Below are 20726 nucleotides of genomic sequence, written 5' to 3'. Positions count from 1 at the left end.
ATCTTATAGGTTATTTGCAAATATCTTCTCCCATTCTGTTGGTTGCCTTTTAGTTTTGCTAATTGTTTCCTTTGCTCTGCAGAAGGTTTTTATTTTGTTGAGGTCCCAATAGTCCATTTTTGCTTTTGTTTCCCTTGCCTCCAGAGACGTGTTGACTAAGAAGTTGCTGCGGCTGCGGTCAAAGAGGTTTTGCCTCCTTTCTCCTTGAGGATTTTGATGGCTTCCTGTCTTGTTTAAGTCTTTCACTCTTTTTGAGTTTTTTTTATGTGTGTATGATGTAAAAAAGTGTTCCAGGTTCATGTTTCTGCATGTTGCAGTCCAGTTTTCCCAGCACCACTTGAAGATATTCTTTCCTGCTTTGTCAAAGATTAGCTGGCCATATGTTTGTGGGTCCATTTCTGGGTTCTCTATTCTGTTCCATTGATCTGAGTGTCTGTTTTTGTGCCAGTACCATACTGTCTGGATAACAGCTTTGTGATATGTCTTGAAGTCTGGGATTGTGATGCCTCCAGCTTCGGTTTTCTTTTTCAAGATTCCTTTGGCCATTCAGGGTCTTTTCTGGTTCCATTCAAATTTTAGGATTGTTTGTTCTAGCTCTGTGAAGAATGTGGTGTTATTTTGATAGGGATTGCATTGAATATGTAAATTGCTTTGGGTTGTATCAACATTTTAAATGTTTTTTTTTTTTAACGTTTATTTATTTTTGAGACAGAGAGAGACAGAGCATGAACGGGGGAGGGTCAGAGAGAGGGAGACACAGAATTGGAAGCAGGCTCCAGGCTCTGAGCTGTCAGCACAGAGCCCGACACGAGGCTCGAACTCACGGACCGCGAGATTGTGACCTGAGCTGAAGTCGGACGCTTAACCGCTTAACCGACTGAGCCACCCAGGCGCCCCCGGGTTGTATCAACATTTTAATGATGTTTGTTCTAAGGATCTAAGGTTTAATGATGTTTGTTCCAGGATCATGGAATGTTTTTCCACTTTTTTGTGTCTTCTTCAATTTTTTTCAGAAGCTTTCTATAGTTTCAGTGTATAGATTTTTCACCTCTTTGATTAGGTTTATTCGTAGGTATTTTATGATTTTTGGTGCAACTGTAAATGGGATCAATCTTTGATTTTTCTTTCTGTTGCTTCATTATTGGTGTATAGGAATGCAATTGATGTCTGTGCATTGATTTTATATCCTGCAACTTTGCTGAATTCATGGATCAGTTCTAGCAGTTTTTTGGTGGAATCTTTTGGGTTTTCCATATACAATATCATATCATCTGTGAAGAGTGAAAGTTTGACTTCCTCCTGGCCAATTTGGATGCCTTTTATTCCTTTGTGTTGTCTGATTGCTGAGGCTAAGACTTCCAATACTATGTTGAATAACAGTGGCGAGAGTGGACATCCCTGTCGTGTTCCTGATCTTAGGGGGAAATCTCTCAGTTTAGAATACCACTCTTTGAATTCAGCTTTGGGAAAATGATACTGGAAATAGGTCTCTAGTGATTTTTAGTGATTGTAATGGATTTAAACCTAAAGAAAAATTCAGTCAGAGTAACATCTGTCTGTGTTTCAGAGAAAGCTTACCATTGTTTCTGAAATACTTGAAATGTTTGGATTTTAAATCAATTTGCATTTCACAGGAAATTTCAACACTGCATTTATCAAAGGGGAAAAAGGGAAAGCTATTAAAAGTGAAGAATGGTGGTACCTTTGGTTCACAATTTCAAGAGAACAAATTATCCAAATTCGTTAATGGAAAAGGGAGTTTCCATCCATAAGAGACAAAGCAATAAATCATCTGCTATTTGTTGTCTACTATTTCTATAAACAAAGTTTCTCGGTAGTGGTGGTTGTCAAGAATTTGAACAGACCATTCATCATGTCTTGATTAGAAATGCAGGTGGCTACTTCCAAACAGTTATGGTCACTGCTGTGGCTTATGAGCTAGGCTTTATTTGGAAGTTTTATCAAATTCAGTATTGAATATTTCCCTAAGATACCTTGTGTGTTGTTTTTCTTGTTACAATAGAAAGAAATCAGAATTAATGCCTTCACCAGGGTGCCTTTCAAAATGTCACCATTGTATGGATTTGTTAGAACACGAAGTTTAGGAAGCATTGTTCTAGAGGACTGTAGGACAATTTTCTCTGCATGAGAATCTGATCTTGGTTAACTCTGAAACTCTGTTTCCCTGTATCCTGATAAGAGTAGAAGTCAGTTACTTTTAGGCAACATTGCTTATGATAAAAATGATCCCTGATTTGTGAATGATATCTGAACTGGGGGAGACAAAATGAATTCTAAATAACTGATGGGGAGCCATAGCTTTGGACTTACCATGGTGCAGCAACTCTTTTTCTGGGCATGCCTCTATCAGGAAGCCTGAAATCTATGCTTATAGAGTCATTACAAGACATACTGGCTCATGTGGTAATAAGGCTTTTAAGCCAGGGTGGTTTCCATACCCACCCAGTGTGGATCTCATCTCCTTGCCTCTGAGTTTTCATCTAGGGAGAGGGTAGCTCCTGGGTGGCTGATAGATTCCTACAAGTAGTCCCATGGAAGAGTGAAGTCTGATGCTGCCCTGATGGCGAGAAGTAGTTCCTGCCCTATGCTCTTCCTAAGTAGAAGGGTTCCAAATATAGTTTATGAAAGTTTTATTAACCTGAACATTTAGTTGAAGCTAATAAGATTGCCTGGTGGAGCAATATGTAAGTCTTTCTTTTTCATGCTTATATATAAGGAGCCATTGTTGGTGTTTGACAAATGTGGACTTTTCTCCCATTTCTATAGAACCTCTCATCCCACTTCTATGTGTCCATATTTTGCTATTTTTTTGTTTTGGTCATTGAAACATATATACACTTGATCACCTTGATAAGGATACTTCTATAAAGTCATAGCGGTAACCAGACTTTTACAAAGGTGAATACTGTTACACAATACTACAGACACCAACTCTTAGCATGTGCCAAACACTGTTCCAAGTTCTTCATATGTATTAATTAATTTAATCTTCATAGCAACTCTGTAAGGTAGCCAGTATTAATAGATTCATTTTACAAATGATGAAACTGAGGCAGAGTTGGCCAAGTTTGACCAGCTAGTGTAGTGAACTGTGGGGCTGGAATTCAAACCCAAGTAGTTGGGCTTTAGAACCCAGCCTCTCATACACCGTGCCTATTAAACTCATTCTAATAATGACAACTTTTCCTGTCACTTGCGTCACACATGCTGTGCTAGGCTGAACTGTGTGCTTTCTGTACATTAATATTATTTTGTCCTCAAAAGAACCTCCTTAGAAGGGCATTCTCTGTAGTTGAAAGGTGAGGAAATTGAGGTACAGATATATGAAGGACTTTGCTATTTGATATTGTTTCGTGATTTGCAGATAGAAGTTCAGAATTATATCTGATGTTCCCATCTTTCAATTCTATGATTTCATCCTCTGTGCAATGTCGATTTTCAAACCATTTAGTGAGTGGATAAATTTAGTGAGTGGATAAATCAGAATGTATGGCAGAGCCCTTCCCAAATACCAAGCATTTTTAGGGTCTATAAAGCCAAGAAAGAAGACACAAAATTTCTTCTACCTAAATGTTGCCTAATGTGTATTTCTAGGACCATTATATATAAGTGGTATTAATAGGTAGATGGTAGAAAACAATTATTCTGTGATCATATGCAATTAAGACACATTAAATTAAATCACTGGTTCTCAACCTGGGAGATTTTGCCCCCCAGGAGATATTGGGGGATGTCTGCAGGAATCTTTGGCCATAACTAGAGAGGATGGTGCTGCTGGTGTCAAGTGGGAAGAGTAAGGGTAGCTGCTAAACAGCTGGCAGCGCACAGGACAGGCTCACACAACAGAGAGTTACCTGGCCCAACATGTCAGTAGTGCTTACATTGAGAAACCTCAGGTTAAGTGATGCTAATGACACATTTCTGTCCTGTACGGCCAATCAACTCTTTCTTGAGGGACACATGCTGGGATTGGGACTCTGTGAAACAGAGTTATGTGGCTTGGGCTGTTAGGACCATATAATCATCCACACCGGGCTCAGGCCATATTACTTTCCCAACGATCCAGTTCTCAGATGGTTCCTAAGCCTATTATGTTAAAAGTATTTTTTTAGGGGCACCTGGGTGTCTCAGTCAGTTGAGCATCTGACTTTGGCTCAGGTCGTGATCTCATGGTTCAGGAGTTCAATCCCCACATCAGGCTTGCTGCTTTCAGTGCAGAGCCTGCTTTGGATTCTCTGTCCTGTTTGCGCTCTCTCAAAAATAAACATTTTTTAAAAGTATTTTTTAAGTTTATTTATTTATTTTGAGAGAGAGAGCAAGTGTGTGCACTCAAACAGGGGAGGGGCAGGGAAAGGGGAGAGAGATCCCAAGCAGGCTCCCCGCTGTCAGCAGAAACTCAACATGGGGCTCAATCTCAGGATCCCTGAGATTGTGACTTGAGCCAAAATCAAGAGTTGGAGACTTAACCCCCTGAGCCACCCGAGTGCCCTGTTAAAAGTATTTTTAAAGGAAGCTTTTTAAATTTCAAACTAAAGCTATTCTGTCCTTTTAGTGAGATTACCTGTTTGGTGACCTAGAACAGAAAACACAGATAGATGTTTGGTACTTTCTCAAATTTTAGCATTGTGGTTTCTGTGTGAAGTCATAATTACAAAAAACTTTATAGTGAGGTTATATGTCCTCTGTAATAACAGATCATTTTGAAACCACATTATCAGAAACCTTGCCAAGTTGCCTAACACAATGACCATTTTCTTGGGCTAGTCCATAAAGAAATTTAAATCTAATGAGTCAAATCTCAGCCAGCACATGGAAACATTAAAGGCACCTCATATTTGCACTTGGAATAATAAAAAATACTCAGCTTCATATTTTCTCCCTACCCTCTCTTCAAACACACACACACACACACACACACACACGCGCGCACGCACAAACATGCCCTGGTAGTATTCTGGGGCTGTGACAATTTAATGGGTGATGATTTTATTTCACACAAAAATTTGAGGAAACTAGGGGTGCCTGGGTGGCTCAATTGGTTAAGCGTCTGACTTCGACTCAGGTCATGATCTTGCGGTTCATAGTTCAAAACCTGCATCAGGCTAATCTGCTGTCAGTGCATAGCCTGCTTTGATCCTCTGTCACCCTCTTTCTCTGCCCCTCCCCTGCTTGTGCTCTCTCTCTCTCAAAAATAAATAAACATTAAAAATTTTTTTTTGAAGAACCTAGAAGAGTGGTTCTCAGACTTGGCTACTAATGAGAATCAGCCGGGCCCTACTCCAAGACATTATTTAATTGATTTGTGGTGAGCCTGAACAACAGTATTTCTTTAAAACTCACCAGATCATTCCAGTATTTAACTCAATGCTGCACTCCCATTGACTTTGAGCAGCGGTTCTCAAGCAAGCCCTAGAGGACTTGTTAAAACAGATGCTTAAACCTCTGGAGTTTCTGATTCAGTGGGTTGGGAACATAGCCTGGGAAATTACAATTCCCATGGGATGCTTGCTGCTGCTGTTCCAGGGACCTTGCGCTGAGAACTACTGGCTCCAGAATACTCTCTTATTACAGAAATTTGGATGTTTCTTCTTAGTTATGCTTTTGTTTAATTTTCTAGGTAAAAAAGAGTTCCTTATCAGATATTATACCCTTTCTGGTTAGTCAAACCAGAAGCAAAGTAAGTCATTTCTCTTCTCCTCTTTAGGTTAGGTCTAAACCCATACAGATTCATGATCTTGACCATCATCAAACAAACTGAGGTTTATAATTACAGAACACAGGAAGTAGCTAATTTCTTTCCAGGCAGTTGCCTATTTACCTTCACCCAATTAATATGCTCAGATTATAACAATTAAAACTGTATAATTATGAAAATAATAAGAGAACTTAGATTTGCATAGGGCCATATGAGCTTATCTAATATACTCCACTACCTTAAAGCAGGTAATTACTTGTTTGCTTGTTGAAATCAGAAACTTGAAGGAGACAGGAAGAGAGAACAGGGTGAACAAAGACATTTGTATGCATTCAAACATGGCCTAAGGTAGATATGATAAGTCAGCCTGACTAAAAAGGGCAATTTGTGGGACAGAGTAGGAACTAACATGAAACAAGAGGAGAGTGCCAAACACCTGGCAAAGTAATTTGGATTTGATGATATAAACAGTAGGAGGCTATTTAAAGTTCTTGAGCAGGAAACAAACCATGTTTCTGCATTATTAGTCTTACTAGACTGGTTTCAAGATGATCAGAAGCATTTTCAATCTGTGTAACAACAGATAGAGCTGCTGTTTTAAATAACAAATCACACTGGATATCATCGTTTTGGAAAATCAAGGAATTCTAGGAAAAGAAATTAACATTTTTAGAACCCCGGTAGGCACAATTTGAGTTATAACTTAAATAAACAATAATAAGACAATTTATGACCTACCACAGGGCTGTGTAATTCTCATATGCCATGTGATTCTCTCAAATATGACATAACCTTTTGGAGTTAACAGAAGCCTTGGAGTCTAAGTTTAATTTCAGATGGATAGATATAGGTTCTACAGTAAAATAGTTTGACAGAGGACTCCCTGATTCTACATTGAACAGCAAGAAAACACTCCAGATATTTTTTTCCCCATTAAAACATAGTAAAATGTAATTTTACCCAAGGTATTCATCTCATCCTAATTAGTTAACTATCCAAGCGCCTGTTTAGTTGATTGAATCATAAAGCCGTTTTGTTTATCAGCAACGTAGGAATTTTATAGCACAGCACTTGAACAAATGAAGTTCTCGTTTTAAACCCTGAAGTAAATTTTTGTATTATTTCCTCAACGAAAGGAAATTTTTTTGATGAAAGAAATATCCAAAGCAACTATCCAAAAAGCAGCGGAAGTTAAGGGTGAATCCTGGATGCCAAGAAAGGCTGAGTAGGCAATTACAAGCATAGGTGTGGTGTGGTGGGTCAGCTCCTGAGATAGATGAGCGGTCTGAGGCAGAGTGTGTGAAGTACAAAGGCTCAAGGAGTAGATTTGGGTGGTACCCCCCTCAGTAATGAGCTGGAAAGTCTTTTTGTTTGTTCAGAGGCATTTTACTTAGACAACTAAAACAATGAGATGTTCCGAAGCAGTGTACAAGAGAAATCAAACCAATTTATCATGAATTCCCTCTTCTTTACAACTAAACCAACCAAACAAAAAAAGCCTTTCTGCTTTAAGAGAAAAATCAAAAATAGGCCAATGTATTTTTCTTCTCCATAATAACATGAACAGCTACAAGAAATCTAATTGTAATAAGAGAAATTGTATATTGGCTTACACATATTCATTAAAAAGACAACAGGCCATCATACCACAAGAGCCTAATTCCACCTGCCTTCATCTGATACCCGTGTGTTTTCACATACAGGTAACACCAAGTTATGAACTGGAAAGTCTACAGAGAATAGGATTACAGAGAACTGTGGATAGTCCCTCTTAGTTTTACAGAGCTTTCCTTGACCTTGCTGCCCCATCCATCTTGAAGGAAGTCCCTGCTCATCTTTAATTGAATAATTTTGTTAAAGTTATGAGAAACAAGACCGGTTTTTGGAAACTTTCAAAAGGAATGGATGGGAGAGATATGGCCCACCAATACACACCTTATAAAGGAAGTTTGAGAGAAAGAAGACAATGTGGGATTTCAAGTTAAATGGGCAGCAGGTGGAGAAAAAGCTTTCTACAAGCTAAAGGGAAACTTTCTGCAAGTTAAAGAGAAGTTTTGCATGTTTTTAGATGCAGAGGAAAAGTCGCTAAAAGCCAGGAGGGTTAGGAAAAAGTGAGGTGAAACCTCTTCATCTCTGGAGGAAAATTTGAGATCCACTCAGGAGCTGGAGCGTAGGCACACAGGTATGATGATTTTCAAGTGAAGGTGTGAGACAGTACTCACTTTATGACCACCTCATTTTTGTTGGTTGCTTTCAAATAAAGTTCAGTGGTTCACAAACATTATTGTGTATCAGAATCATCCAGGGAGCTTGGTAAACTAGAATCTTGAGTCTCATACATAAGGATTCTGATTCTGTATTGGACCCAGAAATGTGGATCCTTAATAAGCAGCCCAGATGATTTTGATGCTGGTGATCCAGTCTTTGAAAAAGACTAGTGTGTTCATTTGTTCTATGCAGAGTAGAAATGTGTAGAGGATGAAAAGGTTTAGGGGATTGAGAATGAAGATCTTAAATAATAAACTGCAAATAAAAAAGATTTCTAAGTGGCACCGAGCACCAATAAGTTAGAATTCAACATCATGGACCACACCTGCCACCTTCTAGAAGGGTCTTTAGAAACAGACCAATGAGAGCAAGTTTTCCAGACATACACAAAGACCATAGTGAGCTGCTTGATCTTGTCTTTAGGTTGGTTTGATGGCTGATATTATTGAAACATCTGAAGTTAATTACAGTTTCAGAGACAAGTTAAAATTTCACATTTTGGAGAGAATAACCCCAAGAATGTCCTAATTATATCTTCAGCTTTCGACAAATAAAAAAGGGAAAAAAATATGTTTTTCATACACCTCACCAGCAACATGTAATACCTGGCATTTTCCCAGACAGTTCTGGTGTGAAGTTTTAATTAGAACACGGGCAAACAGATAGTGGAATTAGGTAAAAGCTGAACAGGTTGACATTTTCTGTTGTGGCACTGAAGTAGGAGAGTGACCTTCAGACTCCTCTCCATCAGCTCCCCACCATCAGCTCCCAGACCGCCCTTGTGTGTTCCCGTGATCAGGTCTTGGCTTGGGGTTTTGGTGGTTTTGTTTTTTGTTTGTTTCCCCATTCTGGTCCTGTATGCCCTAATTTTAAAAAGATTTTTCTAGCTCAGTTTAATTTAACATAAATAGAAATTATTCCAATGGCTTTTAGGTTTTTGATTAACAGACCCACAACATAAGAGAATTTTATTCCAATTTCTTTACGTTATAAATATGTACATCAATTTGTATACAGACAACAATTTCAGGGATTTCACAGACGAACTGAAAGCTATGCTAAAGAGCCATGAACTCCAGGTTCAGAATGCAGAGCTAAGGATCAGGGGAGAACGTAGACAAGAGAAACAGTTGATTTTCATTGGAGTGTTCCTATCTAGTCTTTGTCAGTACATATAATTTTTGCATAGTTTTAACACAAAAAAAATTTGCAGTTTTACTTTGCAGCTATTCCTTATCTTAACATTCTAGAGTACTGTAGAATATTTATAAATTTTATCTTCCTAAATTTTAAAACATATTCTAATAACTTGCTATATCACAATATGTTTCACAATTGTTGTATTATTGGATATTTAAGTTGCATCCAGTATTTCAATGTTATGGCTAAAATTACCAAAAAAACAAAAAAACAAAAACAAAAAACTTTGTGCCTACAGGCAAGTTCTTGTTTTAAGAAACTTTAGAGAATCAGCCTTTTCTATTCTCATTACTTTGCTTCCTTCTGTCCTTACTCCTGTCTTTATCTCACTTGCTTTTCTTCCTTATTTGATCTGTTTCCTGTTAAGCATAAGGGTGAAGAATGCCCTTGATGACAGTTGAAAGGGGAATATCTTGAAATAAATAGGTTCTCAGTAATAACTATTTTGTTCTGTGATGAACTGGGCATATTTTTTCAGCTTAATCTGGGTCTTGATTTGAATCTTATTTAATTCATCTTTTCTTACTTTGATCTTTCTCACAATTCTTTCAATACTGAGTAGTGTAAAACTCTTTTACATTATTATTGAATAGTTTCTAAACAGCTAATAATAAAAACTTATTTTCAGGTACCTAAAATAAGTACAACTATTTTTTAAACAGGAGCTCCTCTTTCTTTTCTTAAGTAATTTATTCAATCTAAAAATAGTTTGTTAGAATTTTTAACAATTTTAAATAATATGTTTTTTCAGAAATGTTTTATCTCTTTAGAAAAAAAATCAATGCAATTGCTTGACTTTGTATTGAATACTTTATTTACTTGTTTATTTACTTCAATTTTATTTGTTCATAGAGTTGTAAGTTATGAGAACATCAATAAAAATGACTACTATACTATTAGCAAAAAAGCCGTAACACACATTTATAATGAGGACATTGAGTATATCGAAATTGATCGATGGGAACAGGAGTATCTATATCACAGAGAACTCACTAAGATTCCCATATTTGCACTTTTCCGGAAATGGAAGGCTTTTAATGTGTGGAAGAAGAATGTCCGTTCCAAGAAAATCAGTGGTTGTCGACAATCTCTACAAAAAAATTTGTTCATTGTTAATCCTGTACGTATTTTTAATTATATTTCAAAAGACTTACAGAAAAACAAAATGTGAATCTATTACAGGTATTGGTATAGACTGTCCTTGAAATAGAATATTTCATCTTTTTAAGAGAATTTTCATACTGTCTTGTCATTTAAGAGTCTGGCAGTCTAGCAGTGTTTTTACATTTTAACTGGGGTTGCAGAATGCAAAAGTATAAGAAAAGAGTTGCACAGGTCCCCTTCAGTTAGAAGCAGCCTCAGAGGTTTGGATTCATGGCCCCCTTTGTTGCTGATCAGGAAAATGGTATATCCTCTTGAGCAGAGTGGGCTGGCAACCCTTATTACCTCCTTTTATCTTTGAGTCACTCTGGACTTTATGGTCCAAAATAATTGGGGGACCTGTTTTCATGGGCCAGTGCTTCCCAAGGTATCATACCTATACTTTCCTCTACCATGGATTCAGACCCTAGGGAAATTTTTAATCTTTACTTTGCAGAATGGGGTAATCATGGGAAAAGAACTGTTAAAGAGTATGTGGCCATATTTAAAATCTCTACCCATTCACTGAATTTCAACTTGCATTAGAAGTTTTCTACTTGTGGAGTGCCCGTCCAGGTCATGATCGCAGAGTTCGTGGATTTGAACCCCGTGTCAGGCTCTATGCTGACAGTGCGTAGCATGTCCTCTGTCTCCCTCTCTGCCCGTCCCCCACTCATGCTCTGTCTCTGTCTCTCTCTCTCTCTCTCTCTCTCAAAAATAAATAACATTAAAAAAATTAAAAAATAAAGTTTTCTATTTGGCCCTTGGGAATAAACTGGAATCACCATTACCGTCAGGGTCCTCAGCTGTCTATTTCTATGACACTGAGTCACCACCCTTTCAAATCAGAAGCCTCAAGTTTGCTTTTTTACTGCTCATTTCCTTCACTTTCATATGTTGATCTGAAAGATCATTATCAAGATGTCAGTTACACCAAGGAACATTAAAAGTCTAGGGCTAACATAGGTATTAGTGCAAAACAAATGTATGAGATGTGCTATTTCAGGTCATCCATCTCATCAAGCATTCTGGGTTGTAGAAAATATTCTAGTCCTTCTTGATAGTAAGCTCAACTCCTAGACCTCTAATTTCATTAAGGATCCATCAATCATTTGAACCTATTTTATTATCTTTTTACCACCTTTTATCTTTTGCCATGTTCTGGGCACTATACATTTCATAAGTTTGTTACTAAGTATATAAAATAGTTCTTCCTGTATTCGTCTCTAAGATCACCTCGATTGATCCTTAGGGCTTGTTCTCTTATGTGCTGACAGTTGTCGTATCTGCCTACCATTCATACCAATAGTGCTTTGACCTTGATAATATCTTCTCTTAAATGTAGCCCTGGCAGACTAGAAAGTTCTCATCCATTTAAGCTTAGATTGACCTAAATAACAGACCCATTGTGTTGGTTTAAATGTCTATTAGATACTATAATTATGCAATGCTTATCACTACTCTTACATTTACAATTAGTTAATTAGGAGGACTGATTTGCCTAGACTAGGTTGAAAGGATCAATGTGGAGAATATATTGAAAATATCTGAAATATTTGTTTTCATGATATTGTTTAGTAACAAACGTTATTGGCACCTGTGCCTACATTTCCTCTTAACAACTTTATTGAAATATAATTAACGTAGTCTACAATTCACCCATTTAAGGTATACCATTTGGTGGTTTTATTACATTCACAGAATTGATTAACCATCACCACAGTCAATTTTAGAACATTTTCATCACTCCAAAAAGAAACCTTGTTTGGGTACCTGGGTGGCTCAGTCGGTTAAGCATCCAGCTCTTGGTTTCAGCTCAGGTCATGATCTCACAGTTTGTGAGTTCGAGCCCTGCATCAGGCTCCACATCGATGGTGCAGAGCCTGCTTGGGATTCCCTCTCTCTCTCTCTCTGTCTCTCTCTCTCCCTCTCTCTCTGCCCCTTGTCTGCTGTCTCTCTCTCTCACTCTCTCAAAATAAATGAATAATTTTTTAAAAAAAAACCCTATTATCCATTAGTGGTCATTCTATATTTCTCCCCATCTCCCCCCAATACCCTCCCCGGCTCTAGGCAACCACTAAACCACTTTTCGTCTCTGTTAGATTGCCTATTCTGTACATTTCATGTAAATGGAACCATGTAATATGTGGTTCCTTGTGGCTGGCTTTTTTCACTTAGCTTAATGTTTTCAGCATTCATCTATGTTATAGCATAGCATTTCTTTTTATTGGCAAATAATACGTTGTTGTATGGATATATATATTTTATTTATCCATCCATCTACTTCCATTCATTGTTCCAGTCCACAAATAAATAGGTTCTTAATAGTGACTGAGTTTTCTTTTTCAGCAACTTGTTAAATTTAAAGTTAAAAATTATAACTTAAAAAAATTTTTTAATTCAAAGTTGTCTTGGGATTTTATGTCAAAGCCTCTTAGATCAGCAAATGGGCCTCTCCATTACCATGGTGACTGGGCATTGTAGTCCTTAAGATAACGCAATGAATCTTTTAGTAGCCATTCATCATACATAGTGAAATTTAAGATATTTCCCAGTCCTCTATTACTTACCCTCAATTTCTTAGCTAAAAGACACATATTCAAGATAAAAAGATAGACATTCAAACAAATTAAGTCTGATAATTCAAAGAATGCTTTTAGAAAAATTTCAGATGTGTTCCTGTTTAATGTATGCACTTTGGAGTTGTAGCTAGAGTTAACATATAGACCTATGTATTTTCCTTAATAACCATTCTTGCTTTCCAAATATTTTTATTCTTTTAAAAGACGGGTTTTTTTTAACTAAACAATGATAATTTTTATTTTCATTCAGCATTTGCGACCGGCTCTTCTTAAAATAAATGAATTATGCTATAACTTGAGTTTTATCAGACTTTGTTATATTGAAAAATGTCATACTTATACCCTGCAAGAATTTAAGACCACACAAATCATATGGTTAGAAGAGGTAAGGAATTTTTGTCTATGGTTTTGAGATTCTTTTTTCTATTGTTGCTACTTTGCTATTGCTAATTATACATATTCATCAATGTCTAGGTGACAATGCGCCTAGAAGAATTTCGAAATGAGGCAAAAGTTGTGGTCAGGAAGGCTTGTCGAATTGCTCTGCATGCCGCAGGATTTATTCCTGATGACTGTCAACATAAACCTGTTGAGGGTATGAAGGGGAAAAAAAACTTTGATAGATCAGAAGTCATGGCTTTCTAAAAAATTAACTCTTTTTTATTCTACTTTTCTTAAGTTCAAATAATGATCCTATTCGTCAGGATACTAGTCACAGAACCTTTGTTTCATAAGCACTTTATGGTGGAATCAGGGACTCTTTGCTTAAAGTTATGTCAAGCCTACCACAACAGACAATAAGTTTGTCAAAATTAAGCAACTGGATGGATCTCAGGTTGGCTCCAATTGACATGAACTGTAAAGGATAACTAAAATTCAGATGGAAAAGGAGGATAAAGCTGTTCCTGGGAAAGAGGTAGCATGGTACACAGATCAAACCCTATTACGGGGAATGTTAATGAACTGTCTGCAGTCTTTCACGGAGTCAAAATCCTTTGATATGGAATTCTTTTGGATAACTGGGCTATTTTCTAGAGTTTGAAACATCTCATTAACCAAGCATTTTGTTATTTTTGAATTTTACCTATCTTTTTAAAAATTTTAATTCCAATATAGTTAACATACAGTGGTATATCAGTTTCAGGTGTACAATATAGTGATTCAGCGATTCTGTACATTACTCAGTGTTCATCATGATAAATGTACTCTTAATCTCCTTCACCTATTTCCCCCATCCCTCCACTCAACCCCTTCTGGTAACCACCTGTTCTCTATATTTAAGAATCTGTTTTTTGGTCTCTTTTTTTCCCTTTCATTTGTTTTATTTCTTAAATTCTACAAATGAGTGAAGTCATTTCATATTTGTCTTTCTCTGACTGATTTATTTCACTCAGCATCATCATCAGGGAAATGCAGATCAAAAACAAAATGAGATTATCACCTCACACCTGTCAGAATGGCTGAAATCAAAAACTCAAGAAACAAGAAGTATTGGTGAAGATGTGGAGAAAGAGGAACCCTTGTGCACTGTTTGGTGGGAATGCAAACTGATGCATTTTGCCACAGTGGCAAACAGTATGGAGTTTCCTCAAAAAATTAAAAATAGAATTACCCTACAATCCAGTAATTGCACTACTGGGTATTTACCCAAAGAATGTGAAAACACTAATTCAAATGAATATATGCACCCCTATGTTTATTGCCACATTATCTATAATAGCCAAATTATGAAAGCAGCCCAAGTGTCCATCGATAGATGAATGGATAATGAAGATGTGGTGTGTATATACATATATATATGTACTTATATATATATATACACACACACACACACACACACACACACACACACACACACACAATGGAATGTTATTCAGCTATATAAAAAATTTTACTTATTTTTTTAATCCATATTGAAAGAAATTGAATTTTTACACAAGAATTCCTGTTGTTGTGTCTTCTGTTGTTCTTAGATTATTGTAAAATGCCAGATGGTGAAGGTCTCACTGAGTTGCCTGCTTATTCAGACTCTGAGAAAATGACATACACAGAGCAGGCCAGCAAAAGGCATCACTGCATGAGGCTAACATGGTAAACTATTATTCTTTTTTTTCTTTCAAGAAATATTAGAGCATCCACCCTCCTCAAATTTCATTAAAAATTACAGCCTTCATCACAGGATTCACTAATAGTGATGAGGGATTAGGGGGATATGGTAACCTGAATGCATGCCCAGAAGCTCACCCATCTGACTTTCACTCAGCAAAGCAACCACAGGAATGGCAAGATGGTGGAGGGTGGAAGACACGCCCAAGGCCAAGTGCTTCTCTTTGATCTCTAAAGCTTTGTTTCCTTCGAGCCCAGCTTGGAGCATGAAATAGGCTGTGGTAAGGAGAAGTCAGGTACATAGAGATTTGTGGGCGTCCTCCAGGGGACCCGGAGAGCCCACTACATCTGTTTGGTCACTAGAGACTACAGGGAGTTCTTTGCATTGCCACACAAAATTCCACCCTCTCCCTGTGGTGGGTTTTGCATCTGGGAGACCAGGGTGGAAAGTCTTCCTTCTAGGGCCTCGGCCAGATCATGACATTGTTCCAGAGTTTGGATTTCACATCATTCTAAAACCTCATCATTACAAATAACTTGCAAACAGGGCAAGTGGCTCAGTCAGTTAAATGTCCGACTTTGGCTCAGGTCATGATCTCACTGTCTGTGAGTTTGAGCCCCATGTTGAGCTCTGTGCTTACAGCCCAGAGCCTGGAGCCTACTTCGCATTCTGTGTCTCCCTCTCTCTGCCCCTCCCCTGCTTAGACTCACTCTCTCTCTCTCTCTCTCAAAAATAAATAAATAAAAATTTAAAAACATTTACAAATAACTTGCAAACAAAATCCCCAAACATTATCTGAAAAATTTTGTGTGGCATTATAAAACAGTTATTGTTATTCAGTGCCCACTAACTTAGTCCAAGTTTGACAGCTGCCTATTTAATAAACCTTAACTGTGTACTAGTTTATATATGAAATAACATGATAGCACTGTCTGTGTCACAACAGAAGTAAATGAAGCAGTCCCTGAGGCCACCATCATAATACAGGTAACAGAGGCCACTTGGGGCTTCACTTCAGTAGAATGAACATTTATTTTAAATGCCTAAGTAAGAAAATAAAAATCTGCATCTCTGGGTTAGCAGTTGCTGTCAAACAACATTTATTCAATAGCAAAAGTTTCACAATTTTACCATTAGAATGTCACAGATGTTGTATATTTTCTGATTTCTTGTTTAAAGCATCTTTCAAAAATCTTATGACCCTTTTGGCTAGCTGAGGTAGGTATGTTTTCCATACCAACTGTATTGCTCATTAAATATCCTTTTGAATAGTTAGAACACTCAGCTAAATTAATGCTATATATTTGAATATATTTGTGTTTTAAAATGAAGAATGTCCAAGAAGAACTCTTCTGGACAATAAGTCTCTGTTATTATAACATAAATGGAAATTCAAAGAGAAATTATGATTGTTTAAGTGTGAATATTTGGTTTACTGTCACTTTCAAAAATAGTAGTGAGTATAGAAAACTGAAGCTGTATTTTTTTTCTTTTCAAGCTTTATCCGTCTAAATGACTATCTAATTGAGAACACAATGCACATCCTAACAGTAAATTCTGTTAACTCTCTTTTGAATTATCTCACTGACAAGCTAAAGCGAACACCTTCAGAAGATGTCATTCAGAAATGGATTACTGAAGAGAAGCCTGACGTCACTGATAAAAAGGTATATTTAGACAAAATTAAGAAAATTCACAGGTCAGCATTTATTGAGGAGTGCTTACTATGCATATTATGCTATTTCCTGTGTACTGGAAGTAGCAGGAATGCTTAGGAGATTTCACAGGATAATAAGAGCTTACCATATGCACTTGAAATGGCAAAATGAAAATCACCGTATGAACAAGTAAGAGAAAGCATCCATTGTGCCAGATGTCTGTCTCATAGAAATTTGCTATAGGCTATTCAGGTGTACATTGGACAAATATTTCTTAAGTACCTACTATGTACTAATCCCTATGCTGGGTGTTGGGTATATAGTGATGAAAAGCATAGAGAGGATGCTTGCCCCCTTTAATAAAGCTTACAGGTTGGGGGTCATTGTGGGCATGAGCTGGCAGACAGAAGCAGGGAAGGTGGTATAAATGAAAGAGGTAAGCAATGGTTTAGAGGTGAGAAGAAGCAAATCATGGAAGCAAGTCTTTGTGCTTTGAGTAGATAGCCTCTATCTTAGGATGTTGATCTTAGAGACACAGATTAATTTGAGATGTTTGAGATGAAGTGCTACAACTTTTCTGGTGGCTGAGAGAGAAATCATATCATCTAATATCCACGTTTCTCAATAAGCTTTCCCCCAGCTCCATCCCAGATAGTAGCTCCATGCTAGATACCTAAAACATAACAAAACATGCATACCTAGTTTCATCAGTCTTCCTACCCGCACTTATCAACTCCCCCCAACCCCCCACCCCAGGAAACCCAGTTATGAAATTTCAAGGCTGGATGTTCTTTGCCATAGTTTCCCTTTTCTCCAAACATTGAATTTTAGTAGCATATTCTTTTTTTATTACTTTCTCTCCTCCCCTAATCTCAATTCCTCCTTTTTCTAAATATCTTTATATTTTGAAAGTAACATTTATTTTTCTAATTATAAAAGTAATATATGCTAAGTGAAAAAAATGGGAAGAACACAGAAATATACAAAGGAAAGCATCCTCTGCTTTCCAAAGGTAACTATTTCCAGTGGGAAGAAGGGTGTCATACTTTACTTGCTGCCTATCACATGCTTTTTCTACCTAGCAATATATTGTGAAAAATCTCCTGAGTCAGTATGTACTTTTCCATATAATATTCTCACACAAAAATGTACCTACTGTACATCTTCTAAATAATTTTCTATTGTTGATCACTTTCTCAGTATTCCAAATAATACTGCAGAGAACATCCTTGTCCATACATTTTTCACACATCTGATTTTTCCCCTTAGAAGAAACTCCTAGATGTGGAATTGTTGGGTCACAAATATGCTTACTTGTTAAGCCTTTTGATACTGATGGATTAACTTGCCAGAAGGTTTTGTGTTAATTTATAACCTTCCCAGCAATGTTTGACAATGAGCCACAGGCACACTAGATATTATCATTCATTTTCATTTTGGTCAATATGATGGATGTAAAGTAGTATATCACTGCTTTTAATTGTTATATTTCTTTAATTGTCACCCCAGTGCAGGGATAAGAGCATAGGTCTGGCACTTAATAACCAGTATGTCCTGGATGAAATGTCTTACCTTCTTCAGATCCTATTTTTCTCATGGGGGTAATAATGATACCTGCTTCATATGGTTGGTGTGGGTACATGAATACTTAGCACTGTCTGGCACACAGTGAATGCTCAATAAATATTGTTACTGAGTTAACTATCAGGAGTACGAGAACAAGGAGGAGAGTGATTGATCACTTGTATATTCCTTTTAAAAAATGTCAGATCATGCCCTTTGCCATTTTTCTATTTAAGTACATTTTTATTTTAATATATATTTATGTATCAATGGTTATATTGTTAGTATACATTTCTATTGAGTATATCAAGTATATTTCTATATAAATATTATCAACTTTCTATATTCTGTGTTCACTACTGACATATTTTTCCAGCTTGTTGTTTGCCTTTCCATTTTGTTGATAATGTTTTTATAAGGAGAAGAGTTTTACACTGTTGAATCGTCTTTCAATGTTTGCCTTAATTTTTTAATTTCTATGGTAATATTCACTGAAAGACATGCCAACATTATGAAATCAATTAATTGTATAAGCTTCAGTTTACATGCCTCTTGTAATACAGAGGTTTTTGTTTTTGTTTTTGTTTTAATCTTCCACCTTGGTTCTTACATCTTTTTAACACTGCAAATATGCTCATTTCAGGGGGCCTCTGTGGTGGAAAAGCAGGAAGAAGATGAGTCTCTCATCCCTATGTTTCTCACAGAACTGATTTTGACAGTCCAATCATTACTCTTCGAGCCTTCTTTGGAAGACTTCCTGGTGTGTGTTTCTTCAGATAGCATCCATGCATACATAACTTTTTGGAAAATGAAGCAACTGTTTCACTGTCAAATGATTGGCAGGATTGCTGTTGTCACTTTTCCAAAATGATTAGAAGAAAATGAGAAAGTATTGTTCTATGCACAGCGTTACATCTACATAAAAAAGATCTAAAAGTTTAGCACGTTTTCTTTAAGTTGAGACAGATTGGGGGCTTGGTAGGGTGTACCATCAAGAGAACATATTCTATACAAAATTTAGCATTGACTATGGTAAGGACAACTTTTGAAATCTTTTTAGGTGTGCCACATCTGTGAAAAGTTTATTTTAGTTATCTATTGCTGTGTAACAAATTACCACAAACGTGGCAGCTTAAAACAACAGCCTTGTGTTTTCTCAACTTTCTATGGGTCGGAAGTCTGGGCTCATCCTCTGCTTCAAAGTCTCTCCAGGCTGCCACGCGGGTATTGGCTATGATGAGGTCTCCTTAGAGGCTTGGCTAGAAAAGGATCTACTTCTAAATTCCCTCAAGTTGTTCGAACAGCTCACCTCTATGCAGGTAGAGGACTGAAGTTCCTGTGTTCTTGAGGGATGTCAGCAGGGGACTACTCTTAGATCCTAGAAATCACCTGCAATTCCTTACCATGTGGCCAACTCTATAAGCAGTTTACAATATGGATGTTTACTTCTTCAACATCAGTTGGAAAATCTCCTTTGGGAAGGGCCCAATCCCTCTTTTAAGGATTTTCACCTGGTTCAGTCAGGTATACCCGGGATATACCTTTTCGATTAACTCAGAGTCAACGGATTTGGGACCTTAATTATATCTGCAAAATTCTTTTAACTTTCTCTTTTTTAAGTGTATTTATTTATTTTGAGAGAGAAAGCAAGCAAGCATGTGCGGGGAAGGGGCAGAGTGGGGGAGGAGAGAGAGAGAATCCCAAGCAGGCTCCACACCACCAGCACAGACCTCAATGCGGGGCCTGAACCCATTAACCCTGAGATCGTGACCTGAGCTGAAGTTTGACACTTAACTGACTGAGCCACCCGGGTGCTCCTCCTTTAAGTTTCTATATAATGTAGCCCAGTTGTGGAGAGTGGCATCCCATTGTATCCACAGGCCCTCCATCCCTCCATACTCAAGAGGAAGGGGTCATACAGTGCATGTGCACCAGAGGGAGGGAATCTTGGGCGCCATCACGGAATTCTGCCTTCCACATTTGTCTATACATATAGATTAGTAGACCTATCAGGATCTATGTTTCCTGGTATACTGTACCACAATGGCACTAGTAACCAGGATCTCTAGATTCCAGTCTTGACTTAACAGTTAATGGCTATTTGACCTTAGGGAATCTGCTTAACTCTCTAGGGTTCGTTTTATGTATCTGTAAGATGAGAAGACAGATGAGTTTTAAGGTTGCTTCTAATTCCAGCAGTCCATGATTCTGTGATTTATCAGATAGGTTATTTTAGGATATTTACATGGACAAGCAGACTGCTGAGCTCCCTATGGTTGTGACCTCACTCAGAAGCTCCTGTGGAGACACTGGGTTCTTAGGTCCCTTCTTGGCCAGAAGACTCGTGTCCTTCACATGATTTGTATGTACTCAGAATCAACACAGTATTTGGCATGGTTGAATGAGTTATTTATTTTAGCATTTCAGAAAATTCAAAATTATTCATAAATATAACCATATATGCTTACATTTATGTTTATGTTTTTCTAACA

At 37.2% G+C, this 20726-nt stretch overlaps 1 protein-coding gene across 1 annotated transcript in view; it reads left to right on the top strand.

The window, feature by feature from the left end:
* The window catches only part of DNAH6 (dynein axonemal heavy chain 6), a 222804-nt gene that overhangs the window by 25147 nt on the left and 176931 nt on the right, over positions 1-20726 (top strand). Inside the window, exons 5-10 of the mRNA XM_086700734.1 lie at positions 10037-10304; positions 13157-13291; positions 13381-13501; positions 14880-14997; positions 16512-16680; positions 18878-18994. Of these exons, the coding sequence (XP_086556860.1) occupies positions 10037-10304; positions 13157-13291; positions 13381-13501; positions 14880-14997; positions 16512-16680; positions 18878-18994 (928 nt within the window). The remainder of the gene's footprint in view (positions 1-10036; positions 10305-13156; positions 13292-13380; positions 13502-14879; positions 14998-16511; positions 16681-18877; positions 18995-20726) is intronic.

This window comes from Puma concolor, chromosome A3, assembly GCF_028749965.1.
Source record: "Puma concolor isolate L17-30 chromosome A3, mPumCon1.1.hap2, whole genome shotgun sequence".
Taxonomy (NCBI): Eukaryota; Metazoa; Chordata; class Mammalia; order Carnivora; family Felidae; genus Puma; species Puma concolor.
Note: the sequence above shows the minus strand (reverse complement) of the source record. Positions and strands in the feature narration are given on the sequence as shown.